At 51.3% G+C, this 18,468-nt stretch overlaps 1 protein-coding gene across 11 annotated transcripts in view; it reads right to left on the reverse strand.

The window, feature by feature from the left end:
• Nucleotides 1-1,069: 1,069 nt before the first annotated feature.
• Nucleotides 1,070-18,468, reverse strand: part of Med15 (mediator complex subunit 15) — a 73,533-nt gene continuing 56,134 nt past the window's right edge. For 3 of the 11 annotated variants that reach the window (XM_013069320.3, XM_021252227.2, XM_087202864.1), the window contains 12 exons: nt 17,185-17,523; nt 15,248-15,355; nt 10,668-10,721; nt 5,509-5,636; nt 5,282-5,409; nt 4,993-5,127; nt 4,856-4,919; nt 3,910-3,976; nt 3,359-3,519; nt 3,103-3,269; nt 2,618-2,716; nt 1,070-2,102 (listed from right to left, as the gene is read on the reverse strand). In XM_013069320.3, coding sequence (XP_012924774.1) covers nt 1,966-2,102; nt 2,618-2,716; nt 3,103-3,269; nt 3,359-3,519; nt 3,910-3,976; nt 4,856-4,919; nt 4,993-5,127; nt 5,282-5,409; nt 5,509-5,636; nt 10,668-10,721; nt 15,248-15,355; nt 17,185-17,523 — 1,587 coding nt within the window. In that variant the 3' untranslated portion in view covers nt 1,070-1,965. Of the gene's footprint in view, nt 2,103-2,495; nt 2,717-3,102; nt 3,270-3,358; nt 3,520-3,909; nt 3,977-4,855; nt 4,920-4,992; nt 5,128-5,281; nt 5,410-5,508; nt 5,643-9,948; nt 9,991-10,667; nt 10,722-11,624; nt 11,739-15,247; nt 15,356-17,184; nt 17,524-18,468 lie in introns of all 11 variants that reach the window. The other 8 variants (XM_004874878.3, XM_087202866.1, XM_087202865.1 and 5 more) reach the window with 5 other exon arrangements.

Here is an 18,468-nt window from a genome sequence, read left to right on the forward strand (position 1 = left end):
AAGGCTGCTGGAGGTGCACAGCCAGCACTGGCACCACTCTGCAGCTGGGCTGGTCTTCACCCTTTTCACCTGAATCCTACTACTGTTAATGCCATGCTGATTCCAACATAAATGAAATCCATGACAGATACAACACTTCATCTCAACTGAGATACTATTTTCCTACTATTTTGTTGTGCAGCATATACAAAAAAGCATATTAGGAATTAAGTATTATCCTGTTTTATTTTTGTTTTTTGGTTTTGGTACCGGAGATCAAACTCAGGACCTTGTGCTTGCAAGGCAGATGTTGCACCACTGAGCTAAATCCCCGGCCCAGTATTATCCTAACTGTTGAAGGCTGCAAATAAAGCTTGTTTCTCCAAGTCCTAAGTCTCCTTCTCCACCAGTTTTCAGGTGTCTCCTGTCAGCCATTTGTTCCTAACCCTGCTCTCTGCAGGTCTGGAAGGCAGGTCCCTCTGGGGGACATACTGGACTACACATATTGGACACCCTGGGGGCACCCAATGCTGCTGATGTGTGGTCTTGCTGAGCTGCCTTCATCCTGGAAGGGCCACAGCAAGGGAAGAATTGTTCTTTCCAGGATACCACACTTTAGTAAACAGTTGCATGGATCACCTCAAGGCAGTCAGTTCAGTGCCTACCACCACACAGCAGCATGGTGCTCCTGGCCCTACTGCCCCATTTCCTGGGCATTAATTTCAGCAAGAAGTTGGCCAAAGCCGGGGATTTAGCTCAATGGTTCTGGCGCCTGCCTCGAAAGTGCAAGGTCCTAAGTTCGATCCCCGGTACCAAAAAAAAAATAAAAGAAGTTGGCCATGAAGATCAGCATGACACAGGCTGAGGAACAGAATGCTGTATGGAGAGGAAGTAAGGTCTGGAGCCAGTGGACACTGTCTTCAAAACTAGCAGCAGCCTGGGCTGGGGATTTTGCTCAGTGGTTTCGGCACCTGCTGCGCAAGTGCAAGGACCCGAGTTCGATCCCTGGTAACAAAGAAAAAAAAACAGCAGCAGCCTTGACAGGACAGTAGGCCCAGACGCATAGAGAAGGGATGCAGGGAAGGACTCCTAACGAACACAGGAATAATAAATTTATTATATGAACCACATGACAGGGTAGTGCACATATAAAAAGGGAACTTCTTGTCACCAGAGGACTGCTGGCTGCTGCTCAGTATGGCAGGCAACACACAGAGGTGCTGCATAGCCGCATCCCACTGGGAGTCCACTCTAGGGGTGATGCAGAGAACAGGGTATTCTGAGGATGCCGGGTCCCGAGAGGACAGTACCCAACTGGTCAGTCTTCATCCCTCACAATGGGAACTTGGCACCCTTATCCAAGAGTGACACAGGTGAGCCAGGGACAGGCTCCTATGACCCCCAGCCCCTGCTCCCTCACAGCACACAGCCTGATGCCCACCTGCAGCAGGGGACTCCTTGCTGCCTGGAAGCCGGCCTTCCCTCTGAAATGGAGCCTGGGACCCAAGTCCCAGAGCATCTCTGGGCTACATTTCACATGCCACAAGCAGCATGCCCTGAACCTAACACTGCTCAGAGTTGTACTGTCAGGATTTCCTATGTCCTCTTCCACATCCTCCTATGGAAATGAGTGGAACATATGCTAACTCACAAGACGCTTGGATGAGACCCTGAGTTCTCCCTCATGCTGCTGAGAGTGGACAAGGAGCCTGGAGAGGTCACAGGGAACACAGTCCACGGTCTGACTTCCTGGAGGGTGCTGTATGGAGAATCTTCTCTAGGAAGACCCCTCCCTGCACCTTCCACATTCATTCAGCTCCACAGCCCAGTACTATACAAGTATGGGAAGACCCCAAGGCAGAAGAGAAAAGCAGGAAAGCTAACCTAACCCCAGGCTCTCTAAGGAAGCCAACACCTAGAAAGGTCCAATATGAGGTGTGGATCCACAGAATGGAGGAGGCTATTGGTTGTCCCTGCCATTCCTGGCTAGGCAGCTGAGAGGCAGGCCTGGTGGATGCTCTGTGCCCAGGTGTTGAGCAGGGCTGTGACTGAGTGCTTGTCAGGGAGCTGCAGCAGCCTGGAGGTCATGCACCGGTGCACTGACTGTAGAAAGGGGTTGGCATCTGCAATAAAGCAGAGGGCTGTGAGCATCAGGCCCTCAGTGAGGCAGCCAGCCACATCCGAGCCCAGCCCACACATGCAAATCTGTGGGAAGGGACAGCCCCTGCATTAGTCTGCAATCGCCAGGCAGCGGGGCTCCCCACCCAGAGTCATACCCTAAGTAAAAAACTGGAATTTGGACTGTTTTTCTAGAGCCTCATCATGCAGCTGGATTTGCATGAGACCAAGCTCCTGCTGGTGGCCCTGGGTCAGCCCTGTAGAGCTCCACAATGGCCACTGGGAGCAGCTGGGTGTCCTTGAGCTGCGGCCTTGCTCAACCCTCCCCCACTGAACATAGCTGCCTTGCAGCTGCATGACAGAAAGAGTGAAGAGCACAATGCGGGGCACACACCCACCCTTCTCTGGGTGACTGGTGAGCACCCTGCTCTTGACGGTGCTGGGAGGGAGAAGGCACGTGGAGGCTGCCCAGTGCTGACCCTGGCCTGCCCCAGCCCTGGACATCTCTCAGTTCACCCACCATACTGCCACTGCCGGTCGATCCACAGCGGGCTCTGGGCAGGGTAGTCAGCAGGCACGCTGAGCTCCAGGGGCGGCACACTTGGGAGGTCCTTGTCATCTGCAAGACATGAGGCTGCACTTGTGCCCCAAACCCTGACCTGATGCACACACCAACCAGCTTGCACCACAGCCCTGCTCTGGAACAGGGCTCTTCACACCCTGAAAGGCTCTGTTAAGGCTTGCTGAAAAGCCTGGAGGGCTCCAAACAGAGCCAGCAGCCACTTGTGGGGGAGAGGGAGTTGAGGGTGTAGGCTCAGGGACTGGGAGCATGGCTACGCTGCCAAGAAGTGATGACAGACAGTGGGCAGGGCTGTGTGAGTACAGGGCCAGCTGCGGGGAGGGAAGCACTGTCTTGAAGGCCTAGACACTTCACAGCCTTGGGCATGGGCAGCAGAGCCTTGGATCCCCCCCACTCCCCACCCCCCACCCTACTTGGCCACTCACCCAGCTTGCATATGAGGTGGACGGTGCCATTGTTACTGCAGTGAGAAGGGTCCAAGTTCACCAGGAATTTGGGGTCTAATCTGGCCACCTCCCCTTGGAGCACATTGGGGATGCTCTGCCGCTCATCCTCCTCAAACCTGCGCTTCCGGGTACATACCACTGGGGCCCTGGAGGAGGAGGCTGTGGTGACCACACTAGATACATGCAAGCCTCTGGCCTGCCACACACCTTGAGACCCATCCGTGGCTGTACGTACGTGATGGGAGGGCCGTGGATGGCTGTCATGGCTGGCACAAATGTGCGGTACAGGGAATGATTGAAGACAGGTGAGCGGATGTTGGCCAGGACAGCATCCAGGAGCGGCTGACATAGGTCCTGCTGCTTGGTCGGTAGCACTGGGGGCGGTGGGGGTGTGGGCTGGGAACAGGACAGGTGGATCAACAGCCTGGGCTCAAGGCTTCACCTACTCTGAGGAGGCCTTTCAGACCCCAAGGCCGACCCCTTACTCAGCATGGCCTCCACCTTGACCAAGCCTGGACAAAGCTCTAACCCTCCTGCAGCCTTGCTCCCAGCCAGGTATCCTTCCCAGGGTACCGGACTGCCAGAGGCACCCATGGGGACCAAGGACAGAGGGTGACTTCTCCCACATTCCCACTCTCTACATCACTAGCCTGAAAGAAGCCTCCTGGGCAGAGCCCCCAGGCCCAGGCCCTGCTTGCCCTAAGTATGAAGGCTCCTTTCAGCCAAGTTCCAAGGTGCTGTGAGGTGGGCCCTAACCTCCCCAGAGGTGCCTGCAGCTCTACTTACCACCGCCATGTCATTCTTGAGCTTCTCTAGGGCGATCTCACACTTCTGCAGGGTTTTCAGGGGACATCTGAGGGGAGGAGGGATGTGGATTGTCTCTCTGCATGGCAGCTGGGAACGCTGGTGACTCAGGTACTCATCCCAACCACTGCCTGCCTGGCCTCCCTGGCCCTCAACCACTGGAAACCTCCACAGGAAGCCCAGCCAGTTGGCCAGCTGCTCCTAGGCCAGGCTGAGAAGGCCTCTGTTTCATCTGGGCCAGCTCTTGCCCATTGGCCCCACAACCCCAAGGAAGGGTCAACCTCAGAGGGCCTGGAGGGCTGTCCAGCTCCAATGGGCCCCATTCAGCAGAGCCTGGTATCTGACCCAGACAAGCAGGACAAGAACTTTCTGGAAGGGGAGGAGTAGAATGTGAGCTGAAGCAGCAAGATGGGAGAGATGTACGAGAAAGGCCCATTCATGTGCACAGTTCCTATGCTCACAGCAGCCTGTGACTGGCAGGCCAGTCTTCCACATGCTTCTCTTGGGTACCACCTTGTTTCATTTTCCTGAGCAGCACACACAGCCTTGCTGCAGACAGGGTGACCAAGATACAGTCTCCTGGCCAGTTACCAGCAAAGTAAGAAGAGATGAAGGTCAGACTGAGGCCTATCATGGCTAGTTGAAGAGACCACTGCAAACCAAGACCTAGCTAGTGGCCCACTGAGCCAACCTCTGACAGCCACAGGGTGGAAATGTGAGGATAACAGCAGCAGCCTGGAGCAGGCAAAGGCTGGACAATGGAGAAGGTCCAGTCAGGGCTCCACACCCCAGCACACACCTACATGGAATGGAGCTTCTGGGACCTTTAGCAGGGCCCTTTGCTAAACTATCATCACCAAGCCCTGAGGACCGTTCATGAGCTGCAGTGCAGCCCTGTCTAGCCCCAGAGCCTTGGGGCAAAGCTCACCGCTTTGAGGGGTCAGTCAGAATGTCCAGAAGACTCTTCATCTTACTCAGGTCCTTTTTTCTGTCTGGGACAGAGAGGGGACACTAAGACCCAGGTATCTAGAGGGTCCCTGCCCTCAGCCCGGCCGTTGACCCCACCTTCATTCTTGTCAATCTTGTTGATCATGCGGCGCAGGGGCTCGATGTACTTGGATAGTTGCTTCAGCTTGTCTAGGTACTGCTGCTCCTCAGCCTGGCTGGAGCCTGCTGGGCTCATGACAGAGCTGGGGTTCACTGTAGGACATTGTGGGTGAGGCTGGCTCTCTGCAAACCCTCAGGTAGGGCATTCAAGCTCTGAGGCCCAAGAACGCATGCACCCTTATGAATTTAGGCCTCATGAAGGTGACTCTTGGTGCTTCATGGCACCCCAGTCCCAGGTCCCACTTACCAGGGGTATTTAATGGTCCAGGGGAAGGGACGCTGAAATTCTGCGGGGTGCGTGCTGTCACTGGGCTCTGGGAAGGCTGAGGTGAGGGGCTGGGCAGGAAGCTGCTGGGGGAGGGGGCAGGACCGGAGCTGTAGCCAAATGAGAGAAAGCAGCTCTGAGCCAGGGGCACTGGGCATGCCCGCCCTGAGGACCAGACTAGAGGGCTGGCTGTCCTTGGCCAGCCTTACCTGACATTTGAGTTGGGCTGTGAGCCAGGCTGTGGGGATGGCTGCGGGGGAGGAGGCATCGACTGCGGAGTCTGCACCTGCTGGCCAGGTGATGGTGAAGACAGCATAGTGAGGCCACTCTGGCTGACCTGGAAGTGGAGGGGATTAACCAACTAAAAGTCATACATTCCCACATGCCTCCATGCTACCTGCCACCATATCCACAGCCCCATCCTCCTTCACAGCCTCACCCATTCCCTTGTCTTTTTCCAAATATGCACCCAGGCAATAGGCCCACCTCTGGATATACAGAATGTACCTGTAAGTGCTGCAGGCCCACCCAGATGGAGCCTTTGCCATAGGACTCTGGACACTGGAGTTGCAACTCATAGCCACAGACTCCCACAATGCCTCTGTGGGACCATACATATACTGCCACCCAACTGTGGCCACAGCTCCACACCTCCCTCCTACCACTCTTCTGCTATGGTCCCAGAAGCAATGAGTAAGGACCACTCTGGGTTCTCAGCTTTTCACACTGGGAACAAGTCCAGCTCTCACCCACCAATGATTCCTTCCCACCCCATGGGACAGCAGGGCAGGGAACAGGGACATAACCACCATAGCTGCTCAGCCCTTTTAGGACCTACTACCTGGACAAAGTTTGAGGAGTGAAATGGCACTTGCCTCCTGCACACCAATTCATCTGCTCTCACTGATTGTGCCACACAGTGCTGCCCAGGGGACCCTGTCCATTAGGGTACCAGGGGGACTAAAGCACAGGGTGCCACCCACATTGTGATGATTTCCACATGGCTGGGTCAGAGGCCTCAAACCAAAGCTGCTGGCCCGGTGGGACAGTAACAGAGGGAACACACTGTTCCCACCATTCTGTGACACCCCTGCCAGGAGTCAAGCAGAGCTCTTCACTGATTTCACAAGGTCAGACCAGGACTGGTGTGGCTATGCCTGTGAAGTGCTGAGCTGAACAAATACAGCAGGTTTCCCCTGTAGGTCTGACACACCACTGAGTCCCAGGGGATCAATGTGTCCCACATACATGTACCAGAATCAATCTAGGTGCTAACAAAATCCTAGGCCCAAAACTTCCCTGCAGAGAACTACATATGGTGTCAAGGAGCAGAAAGCAAAGGCCCTAGATCCCACTACACACCCTACCCCACCCCAGTCCAGAGGGCAGGACTGGCTCTGCAGTGGTTCCCTCTCACCCCTGTCCCCCAAGTGCCCACCACCCCTCCTTCCTGGACTTGAGCCTCCATCTGCTGCCAGTTTCCACCGGCACCCAGTCCCTGATGGAACAGCTGCCCCTTTTAGAAACTAGTTAGTTCTTGTCCATGGCCTAAAAACTGGTGCTCCTCTGGAGGACAGCAAGGCAGATGTAGGGAGTCATAACTGGGCAGGGGCTGTTGCAGTGGGAAGGTCACCTCACAGCTCATGTTCCCACCTTAGTAACCAGACCATAGGGCACAGGGACACACTGCTGACACCCTCTGCTCTTGGAGAGGGCAGGGTAGGGTTTTCAGGGGTTGTGTCTCCAAGCACCAGGAAGTGTGGAGGGCAGCCAGCTGCATAAACCTCCAGAGGAGACAGAACATCCAGGTCCAGCCCAGAATCATGTCCTCAGGGAACACAAGGGCCTCTCCTCTCTGTCAGAGGAGCCTGGATCCCAGTGTCATGCCTCTTCTCACACCCTAAGGAGGCCTGGACTCTTTCTCCTAAATACTCTACAGGATCCAGGATGGCACACTGGTCTGTTGATACATGAGGCTCCTTCAGACCCTTCCAGGCAGCTGTCTGCCCCTGAATCTCATCAGCATCTCCATTTCTGTCTCTTCAGGGCCCCCAGGCACACAGGTCTCTCTCAGCAATTCAGCTGTTCCAGGCCAGGGTAGTCGGCAGACCCCAGATGATGGGAAGTAGGGAACACACGTCCAACAGGGAGTAAGACAAACCTGGGGCACCCTTTCACTTCCAAAGCAGGAAAAAGGGGGCTTAGAGAGTGCTTAAGATATCAGCCCTGAGGATCAAGTCACCGGACACCCCCACCCCCACCCCCAGCCTCAAAGACCCATCTTCAGACACTGGCCTAGAGAGGCAGCCAGTAGGGTGGGAACAAACCCAGCCTTTAGGGAGCAGGGCAGGAGATACCAGTGCATCTTGTCAGCAATGAGCTCCTTGCAGGGAGGGAAATGATCCTCCATGTGTTCCCATCCTGCTAGTGGCACAAGTATGGATATGTCACAGATGCTGGCAAAAGCCACAGGAGAATGATGGATCTCCCGGGGAAGAGCTTGTGAGTGCTTGCCACGTGCCTCACACTCCTGTACATCACAGGTGGGAACATGGGAGCTCAAGGGAGGTGATCTGCTCAAGGTCACACAGCTAGTGTTGTCACTCAGGGAGCCCAGGTACAGTAAAATCCAGTGCCTCCAAAATGATGGCATACTGTATACTTTCTTGGGAAAGGGACTGCACACAATAGCCACAGGGAGGTTATGGGGCTGCACAGAGCAGCCGGGCCAGAATGCAGATGGATGCACAGTGGGGGCAGGTGGGAGTGGAGGTGGGGTAGAAGGGAAAAGGGGCCACAGCTCAGGAGAAGCAGAACAGAAAGGTTGGTCCAGGTAGCTTTGTCCCACAAACAAACCTTAGGACAGGCTAGTACCATGAGCTCTCTCTCTAGACTACCCACGCTGTTCAACACTTCAACACTTGCTCCTGGATATTCATCAGGCCCCTGTGAGTCACTTTCTAGAGCTAAGAGGAACATGGTCTCATCATGGTGCCACCTGCTTACACCCACCAAGAAGTGTGAGAAGAGAAACTTTAGGTCACCCCACTGGACCCCTATGTTGGGCACTGTGTCTGGTACACGCCTGGCATAGAATCCTATTTGATCATAGTTGTTGGAGCCCATAAAGTAACCCCACCACAGCACAAAGATGCACCTGGAACAAGAGGACACACAGGAGTCTCAAGAAGCCGGTGGTGGCACAAGTCTACTATCTCAGCACTCTGGGAGGCTGAGGGAGAAGGATCACAAGCTTGAGCCCAGCTTGGGCAATGTAGCAAAGACCCTGTCTCAAAGGAGTGGGGGAGAGGGGGCTGGGGATGTAGCTTAGTACAAAGGCCCTGGATTCAACCTTTAGTACTAGGTGGGGTGTAGGGTGGGGTGAGGCTAAAGAGTGCCTGAATTTCTGCATGCTATTCTCGAACCCAATTTGTTATCACAAGGAAAGAAAAAAACCAGATACAGATGCTGAATTGTGTCCTGCTGAGGAATGAGAGCAGGTGGCTGGGGGAAGACAGCAGCTATAGGACATGCTGAGGTCAGGAGGCACTGGAAACCTTAAGTGGGGTACAGGCTTCAGCCAAGCTCACTGGCCAGATAAGCAATAGGGCAGTTCCCAGCTACATTTTTATTTTGTCTTTAGTGCTGGGAATGGAATCCAGGGCCTCTGGACGCTAGGCAGATGCTCCACTACTGAGCCATAGCCCCAGCCCGTGAATGGATTTTAAGGACATTCTTGGGATAAGCTCTCTTTTCTAGGGAGGGCCTAAATTAGAAAGTCACTGTCACAAAAGCAGCTGCATTGTTTCTGGAACTAGATGAATGTCCAGGGTATGCATAGCCCAGGGTGATTCCAAGGTCCTGAACATGGGCAGGGCTCCTCTGTTCAGAGGTCACTCAAAGCCAGGTGTACAGCAGGCTGCATGGGGGAGGCCCACCAAGGCTGGGCCTGTGTGGAGGCTGGGGAAGGGAGGCTCCCCATGGGTAGGGCCAAGATCACACAGGACTGCAGAGCACTGTGTTGGCAGCAGGAGGCTTCCAGGGTTCTCTCCATTGACTTTTCTCCCTTCTCTAAGTATTTTCAGAGTCCCCTTCCTCTCAGTAGGCATGGATGAATGAGTCTGCTTTAAAAAAACAAAGCCAGAGGGCCAGAGATTTAGCTCAGAGGCACCACGCCTGCTTCACAAGTGCAAGGTCCTGAGTTCGATCTCCAGCACCAAAAAAACCCCCCCAAAAAAACCAAAAACCAAAAACCAAAAAAAAAAAAAAAAAGCCAGAGCCTTCTAGTTTCCCGATGCCAGAAATCCTCTGGCTAGATCACTGTTGGGACAGTAGTACTTCCTAAATGCTGCTGGATTTGTCAACACACTACCTCAAAGCTTCAGGGGTATGATCCCCTGCCCACAAGCACTAACGGTGTATGTCTTTGGGTGGGTAGATGTTGTGAATAATCTGTGTGGAGTTAGCTGGCATTGTCTGGTGATGGCTCTGTTACTATAGCCACAAAATGCAACGGGGATGAACTAAATTTGCCATGTGTTAACTTTATTTTGGCTTTATCTTCTTTTTTTTTAATCTTTCCTAGCCTCTACCTCTCTTCCTAGCCTTTTGGGGCTGGGAAGTACTGCAGATAATAAGACTTAGCTGGCACCACTAGTGGGTAGACTTGATCTGGAGGGGGCTGAGGAAGGCTGGGGAGAAGAGTGGAGAGATTTGGCCCAGTGAGTTCAGATGGAAACATCAAGAAATCACCAGCTAGGGGTGTGGTACAAGCACCCTGCAACAGACTGTGGGCAAGACAAGGGGTGGAACAGAACTTGGTGTGGCAGGAGTGTGGAGCCATAGGGGTGTGAAGGAGGCCCCCTGGGGAGCATGGGAGGGCCTGCTCAGCCAGGAGTAAAAGCAAGGACTTCAGCAAGAACAGGGCTGAGGTGTTTCCAGAAGGCTCCTACTGAGAGGCCAAAGTGTGAGAAGTTCATCTGTGCACCTGGGTCCTCAGCAGGCCAGCTCCCTGTGGCCCTTCTCAGTTTGTAAGAGGAGCTAAATGCCTGAACCAGGACCTGCAGCAGTGAGAACCAACAAGATTCTGCACACAAAGTACCCACCTTGAGGCCTGGCGCATATCACACACTCAAAGTGTTGGAGACTTGTAAAAAAAAATTTTAAGAGTAGGAAAATTTGTTGAGGAATAGGAATAGCTTCTGAGAGACAGGAGGGGTCCCAAATGGGTTGCCGATTTCTTTGTTTTATAAAAACCAGTCCTACATGCTGTGGATAAAGTCATTTGCCCCTACAAGGTCACTTGACTGTGAACCCAAAAGGTACCAAGCCAGTGATGTGACTGTTCAAGTGAGGACAAGGATCATACCTGTTTGTGAGCTCGCAGGGAAGGGCAGGGTCTACTGCTGTCTGCTAGGATTCCCTGTGACAAAAAGGGAATTTTGAAGGTCTTTTGGCAGATTTAAGGTTTTCACAACAAACCTACCAAAATGGAAAGTCTGTATGATGTGAGGTCTTTAGAACTGTTTTATCTCAGAATCTTACAACACTGTTTGGCACACAAGAACCCACGTGGTATCTGTTTGTTAAAGAAATGAATATACTGTGAGATGATTCCATATTTCATACAATGGAAAACCAGGAGTTAACTTCCTTAAAAGATGTAATGCAGCTGGATGTGGTGGCACAGGCCTATAATTCCAGTACTTGGGAGGCTGGGGAGGCTGAGGCAGGAGGATTGCTACAAGGTCAAGACCAGCCTGGGATACACAGTGAGTTCAAGAACAGCGTGAAATACACAGCAAGACCTTGTCTCAAAAACAAAAGAATGTAATATACACCGAAGTTCACTTTTACCTAGGAAGGTACGTCTGTAGTAAATTCTGCTGCTTAGCAAACTCGAGGGAGCTGCCCTGGGCCAACTCAACTTTCACCCACAATAGCTGTCTTCGGTGATCTGTGTTGTCTTGATGGGAGCCACTAAGTTCCCCAGGGGCTACTGAGCTCAAAATGTAACTGGTACAAACAAAAAATTGAGCTTTTAGCTTTATTTAATTTTAATTAATTTAAAGGTAAACAGTCATACATCTCTAGAAAGCAAAGTTATCTGTATGGCTTGTTTTATTTCACCATGAAAATAATAGCAAGATGATCATTTTAAACTGGAGGGTGGGGGACAGACATTATTCACTTCCCAAGAAACACCAGCTGGGTTTGGCCTTATTTAATCAGATTAAAAAGTGATACTTGGTATAATGCACGCTGAAAGTCACTGCAAAGGAAGTCACTGAAGATAATAGATAGGCTTAACAAAGGCTCTCAGGATCATAAGCATCTGTGGCAGGGGCTGTACAACCAAAGGATGGAGGATGTCAGTGGAGTTAGGTGGGAACTGGGCTCTCACATGCATCCTGCCTTGGGCCAAGGCTTCAGCAATCACCTTTGAGCACATGGGGACAACGGACGGGGTGATACCAACAAGAATCGCAGTGCACAGCAGGTAGAGAGGATGTATACAGCCTCTAACAAGGAGGAGCCACAGGATGAGACACCCTTGGCAGTTCTGGGTGGCCTGGGGGGAGGGGAGGCACAGTGATGTGTTTAAGCTCAGTGTCTTTCTATCCTACTGGCTGCACTCCTGCAGTGGTTGTCCTGGATATACTTCTGAGCTGTGGACAGATCAGAATCCTGTAGCCCAGAGTGTCAGAGCCTGACTGGGAGAGCTGAGTCAGAGGTTCTGGGAGACCAGGCTCGGGAACAGACTAGGAAAGGGGACAGGCCACCAAGCCTTGCTACAAGAAAAGTTGACCATCACTAACACAGAAACCACATTTAGATGAGCCTGCTCATAGCAGCATTCCTTCTCAGAAGTACCCCTCTCAGAGCCCCAAACCACTCTCAACTCCTCCATGCCTCTCCAGGGCTGCTAGTCCTGGCATCTATAGAGGAAATGGTTTTTTTCACAACTAAAAACTGGGGAGAAGGTGAGCAGGAGAGCCTGGACCCCAGTTGAGGGGCCTCCCCCCTTATGAGGAAGGTCACTTCCACAGGGACATGCATCAAGTCAGTCCCTAAACACCAAAGATGATTACTGAGGTGGAAATTCTAGCACCAGCCATGACTTCTCTTGTCAATTTATACTTCTTACTAGGGTTATAGCTCATATAACAACACTGATGTTCCCGGAGTCCTATTCTGTGTTCTACCTGGCTTTTTTATCTATTATTTGAGATAGGGTCGCCCTATGTAGTTCAAGTTGGCCTTGAGCTCACTACATAGCCCAGTCTGGCCTTGAACTCACAGCAATACTCTCGAGTTTGCCTTGGCTCTTTTATTTGATATTACTCATGTAGCAAGGGACAGTTTCACCCACAGTGGGATTTACTAGGATACAACAGATGTCTCTTTTTCCCCTATAAAACCAAGGTAGAATGTGTATCCATTTTCAAACAATTCCTATACTTTTGTCTTTTAACCTTCTATTCTTCTAGTATATGAAAATTCAGCTTTATTTTATAGGTTGCAAAGAACTGTCATCAAAGACAAACACCCATTATGGACATGCATGTGACAAAACTGACATACAATTGCTCTCTGAGTGAGCCTTTGCCAGCCCCAGAGAACGACCCCTCCTTTCCTCCCTCTGAGCCTTTCTGTGCAGTGACCAAAGCAGGCCTGCAGCCTGGGCTGGCGTGGAGTTTCCCTGAATTCCTTTCTGGGCAGCTATGTGTTGGAAAGTTGCAAAATGTTATCACTTGATAGTGAGTTACCAGTTGGTAGTTTCTGTTTTACTGGAATTTCTGGCTAAAAGAAAATGAATGGGCTGGGGATGTAGCTCAGTGATAGAGAGCTTTGGTAACATACATGAGGCCGGGAGCTCAATACCTAGTACCACAAAAAAATTTTTAAAGTTTCGTCTGTTGGAAGATGGTGGGACTATCTGAAAATGGTGGAAACATTTACAAGGTGGGGCCTAAAAAAAAAAGAGGTAGAGCTTAGTATATTTAAAGAAGACTGGAATGCCAGGCTCTTCCTGCCTGGATGACACACCTTAAAACATTGAAGGCACAGTCCTCAATAAACCAAACCCATTTGGAAATAAACCAAAGGGGTGACTATGCTCCACCTTTCCTAGCTACCACAGATCCTGCAATCTTTCCACTAACTACACCTAAACAGAAAGATCCTATCCTTCCTTTGACCTTCCACTTGCCAGTGATCCTCAATGATCGGGTGGGAAAGACATTAACAATTAAGGTGTATACTCAGACATAACTGTCCATGGCTCACCACGTTTCCACAAGAGCAGGAAGAGCCATGCCCTGCACACAGGCTCAGTGTGGGGGACTGAGCACATGTACCCAGAATCCTGCTGCTGGCAGCTGATGAGACATTGATATGATGATTAGGGATATACTTCCTTGATCTAGCAGCCTATGAACAAGTTGGCAGAATGGACCCACACCAACTGCACAAATGGCCCATTGTGCAGCTGTTTGCTTTCCAAACAATGAAAGGTGGGGATGAAAAGACAATTTCTTTCTCCCTTTTATACTGGACCAGACCAGAGGTAGAGAGGTTTTCATAAAGAAGGTCCTGTAATGGGGTCACAAAGCAGCAAGGGAAGCGGCCAGTAGCTTATACTTTCAGAGCAGTCACTAATGTGCTGCCACTTTGCTGACCGAACACAAACCACATCCTTCCTCTGCACAAGCAAACAAGAGGAGGGGGTCCCCAGGTGACCTGAGACAGAGTGGTGTTGGGAGAGACAGATTCCAATCTCACAGTGGTGGTCAGTCTCCCCCAAATGCAAACACGAAGTCTATGGTGTGTTTCACATAACAGTGGGTAATAGAGGAACACGGCCCAGGTCACTCAGTGTAGTGGCAAGGGAGCTGCTAGGTTAGATTAGCTGCAGCCAAAGACTTCAGGTTCCCTCCACTGCAAGCTTCTCCTCAGGCAGTGTCCCAGGGACTTGAACAATGCAGTGGGGACAGGAAGGGGTATTTCTGAGCCTCCACCCCAGTGTGAAACGATGTCTGACTGGCTCACAGAGCTGTGGACCCAGACTCAGCTCAGCAGGTTTTCAAGTAAGCCAGTCAGTACAGATACACAGCTGATAGCCTCCTAAGGGCAGCAAGGTGTGGTCACAGCACCAGCTGAGGGTGGAACTGTAACAGCCTCCCCATATCAGCTAGCACATTCCAACTACTTCTAAAGCCAATCTCCCAAGTCAGGACTAGGAGTGTTTCTACCACCATATGGACACAAGAAGAATCAAGGCCCCAGTTAGGTATCTCCTTGTACAATCACTAGCATGAAGGTGAGGTGGGCATATCAGTCAAGTCACAGGGACCCTGGGTGTCCAGTCCCCAGACACTAGGAAAGGCCAGACAAGGCCTCCTGTATCCCATCATCCCACTGACATCTGATCTAGAGTGAACAGGCATGAGCTAGCTGGACAGCAAAATGTGAGTGGTGCCTATTTCTCCCCGTGCAGGCCCATTCCCATGCTCCTGTGTGACACATGCCTGTCCATGTCTAGATACTCTGCTATTCTCATCTTCCTACGTTCATGGAAGTTGCCTCCCACCCTTGCCAGTTCTGTCCTTAGGGGCTCAGATGGAAGCAGAAGTGAAGATGAAACCATGCTGCTTTCCTCTCACATGCACCTTCTCGGAGCAGAGAAAGGAGAGAAGACAAGGATTCCTGGGGGTAAAGTGGGAACTACACACACTACATACACAGCTGGTAGGGTCCCAATCATGACTGAACAGAGCTGCCTATCCTGAAGATGTTGGGGGTGTCTCAGAGTGCCAGGGAGAGGTGATTCCCCATGCTTTACCAATTTGGACCCTAAACCAAACTGGACCCTTGCTGTAACTCTATGGGTGGATGGACATGCACCAGCTAGAGACTCCAGAAGCCTTCGGCTCCCAAGGCCTTTACCTGAACTCCAGAAGCCACCATCTGAGCAGCCTGTGCTGTCTGCACTGCTGGCTGCTGCTGTACCTGAGGCTGTACCTGCGGCTGCTGGACCACCATCGGAGCTCGGACCTGTAGGCAGGAAGAATTCAATTTGGAATTACCTGGGGCAGAGAGTAGGGCACACAGTACCTCTGTGGGAATGAAGGCAATTGAACCTTTCTAGAGATGGGAGATGAGATTATACTGATTTCATAGGCCATGATGTAACTGTTACTGGCTGTTACTGATATCATAAGGTCCTAAGAAATGTCCCACACCAGCCAAGTTATGTGTTAGCACAGACAAGGCCCTAACTTCTCTAACTCTGATGAGAACCAGAACAACCCTCCCACTGAGCTTCTCCAGACACCCACCACACCAGCTATCACCGTGAGCAGAGGAATGGCCTCCACAAAGCCAACTGCATAGCTTAATCTGCTTATCCTCTGGCTAAACATGCAGATGGTCCAGGAGGAAGAAAACCAAGACTGGCCAGCTGGCAGCTCAACTAGAAAGATGAGCTCGGGTAAAAGAGTCAGGCTTGAAGAAGAGCAGACAATGTAGGACCAAGTGCAAAAAACTCCTCGCAAGGACAAGGCAAGCCCCAATTAGGCCCAGGGAGGTGGCTCCTCCCTCGATGTTTCCAGGCCACCAGTCCCAATCTCAACAGGACACAGCCCATCACACAAAGGTTCAGGTCCCAATGGGCTGGTTTTCCAGTGACAGGTGAGGGACCATATCTGCTCCTTATGACCCTCAAGCCTCCCAACCTGCTGCAACAGGGCCTCTTCTTCACTCAGACACTCAGGTCAGGTGAGGTTCCTAACCCCACACCACTCAATGAATCACAAATAGAAAAGGTCACAAAAACCAAGGGAACTGAAAAGATGTCACAGTTATCTTCATCTTGGTGGCAACACTCTCTGTTCTGTAAACGTCATGGACTGGATTTACCTTGTAGAGACGTACAATAAGACTGAAAATAATAGTATTTTGTGCGAGTACCTTTCTCAAAAATATAGAAATTGTAAGACTTTTCAAAAACCTGAAGGTGTAGTTCATTGGTGGAACATATGCTTAGCATGCACAAAGCCCCATGTTCCACCGTCAGCACCAAAGAAAGTGAAAAATTTAAAACACAGCAAGGTGGTGCACGCCTATAATCCCACCACTCTGGGAGACTGAGACAGGAGGATCATAAGTTCAAGACCGGCCTAGGCAATTTATCAAGAAATAAAGAATTGGGCTGGGGATTTAGCTCAGTGGTTCCACTGCCTGCACCTCACAAGCGGAAGGTCTCGAGTTCAATCCCCGGTACCAAAAAAATAATAATAATAAATAAAGAAGAATAAAATATAAGTAAAAAAAAAGAGTTGGGGGTATAGCTCGGTACTGAAGGTCTTGAGTTCAATTCTTACTGCAGAAAGAAAGAAAAAAACGATTTTGGCTTAGGATACAACTCCAAACAGTAAGTGAAGCACCTTGGATATCCAACTGACCTAGCACATCCTCCTTCATGGTGAGACTACATGTCAGCCTGATCATGCACCACCTTCAAGTGCCCACAGACACTACTGAAATCAACCACATGGCTTGGAAGATGAGACATCTCCATGCAGGGTGCAAAAGTAGCTCTCAGAACACACAGTCCCTCACTGGCCTGTGCTACAAAGCCAGATGGGTGGGCCAACATGAGGGTTGCCCAAGTTCTAGTGTGTAAAGAAAAGAACACTGGGCCGGGGATTTAGCTCAGTGGTTTCACCTCCTGCTGCACAAGCGCAAGGACCCAAGTTCGATCCCCGGTACCAAAAAAAAAACAAAACAAAAAAACAAAAACATAGCCTGGTTGACAGAATCACCACCCACATGCAACACCATGAGAAGACGCGCGTGACTCACTATGGGCTTTGAGTACTTACAAATTTCAGCTGCGGTTGGGCATACAACATCTGTCCCGGAAGGGCTTGAGCCTGTGACACCAAAGGTTGGCTCTGTGACTGTGGTGGGAGTTGTGATGGTTGGTTCTGAGCCACTGGGGGTTGCTGAGCCTGTGGCGGAGGTTGGTGGTGTTGTGGATGATGCATCTGTGGCAGCTGCTGGGGCAGAGCCTGGGAGGGGGGAGGCTGCGGCTGCTGCATGGGTGGCTGTTGTATTGGTGGCTGGGCCTGCAAAGCCTGCTGCTGCTGCTGTTGTTGCTGCTGTTGCTGTTGCTGCAGCTGCAGCTGTGCCATCCTCTGCAGCTGCTGTTGCTGCTGTATCTAGGGACAGGAAAAGCAGCACTCAGTGACTACCCATAAGCCTCTCAGGTGCCAGCTCCTTCCAGTGCCAGCTGAAGCTCCAGAAAGCCCAGGAGGGGTTATCACCTTCATGGAGGCCTGTCTGACCTCTCACACAGGGAGGGGAGCATGTCCCAAGAAAAGGAACCTGGACTCTTGAGGCTAACACCAGCTATCTTCTAGATACTAAAGACACACCAAGCGTGCCTGTGCGCTTGCCACTGGAGACCGATCCACCCCTGAAGTGCCTCAAGGGAAATACCTAGAAGGTTTTTAACAAAAGTAGGTGCACTTCCACAGAAGGTAGGCTAAAAGCTCAGGCCAAGTGCAGATTTCTTCAGCTTTCTCCAGTGTTGCTGTTTTGAGCCTGTGATGGTCAGCAGTTCAAGCTTCCATAAGGGTGGCCAATGTCTATTTCTCATGATGAGGAAGACAAGTAGGGCTGAGATACAGTTATCTCTGGGAGAGGAGCCTCCAACCAGAGGGGGCCAGCAGGTGCAAAAGCACCATTGATGCATTTCTCCCTCAACCAATACGTGCTGACACATCTAGATTCTGACTGCAAACCACAGGAGGACAAAATAGCTTCTACCAGCAGGAGTTCCAATGTGACACTGCCACTGCCCTACAAACACCAGCTGGAGGTCACCTGATACTGTGCCCAGACATAAGAGACAAAATAAGAGGAGTGTTTATGTCCTCAAAAACAAAAACATCCACAGCACAGTTCAAGCATCCCTGAATCTCGAAGCGTCTGTTTCCCTTCTTGTTTCAGTTAATGCCTCACAGTATGCAGCAGGCCCAAGCTAGGGGGAACTCCTATAAGGCAGCACCACCCTATGAAGTCAAGGCCTAATTTTCTTGCCAGTCCTACTTTGTGGGAAGCCTACACAGGAGGGCAGGCAGCACCTGTCAAGAAGGACCCTT

The sequence above is a fragment of the Heterocephalus glaber genome, unplaced genomic scaffold, assembly GCF_053883595.1.
Source record: "Heterocephalus glaber isolate CG9 unplaced genomic scaffold, H.glaber_assembly_v1.0 deba00001781, whole genome shotgun sequence".
NCBI lineage: Eukaryota > Metazoa > Chordata > Mammalia > Rodentia > Bathyergidae > Heterocephalus > Heterocephalus glaber.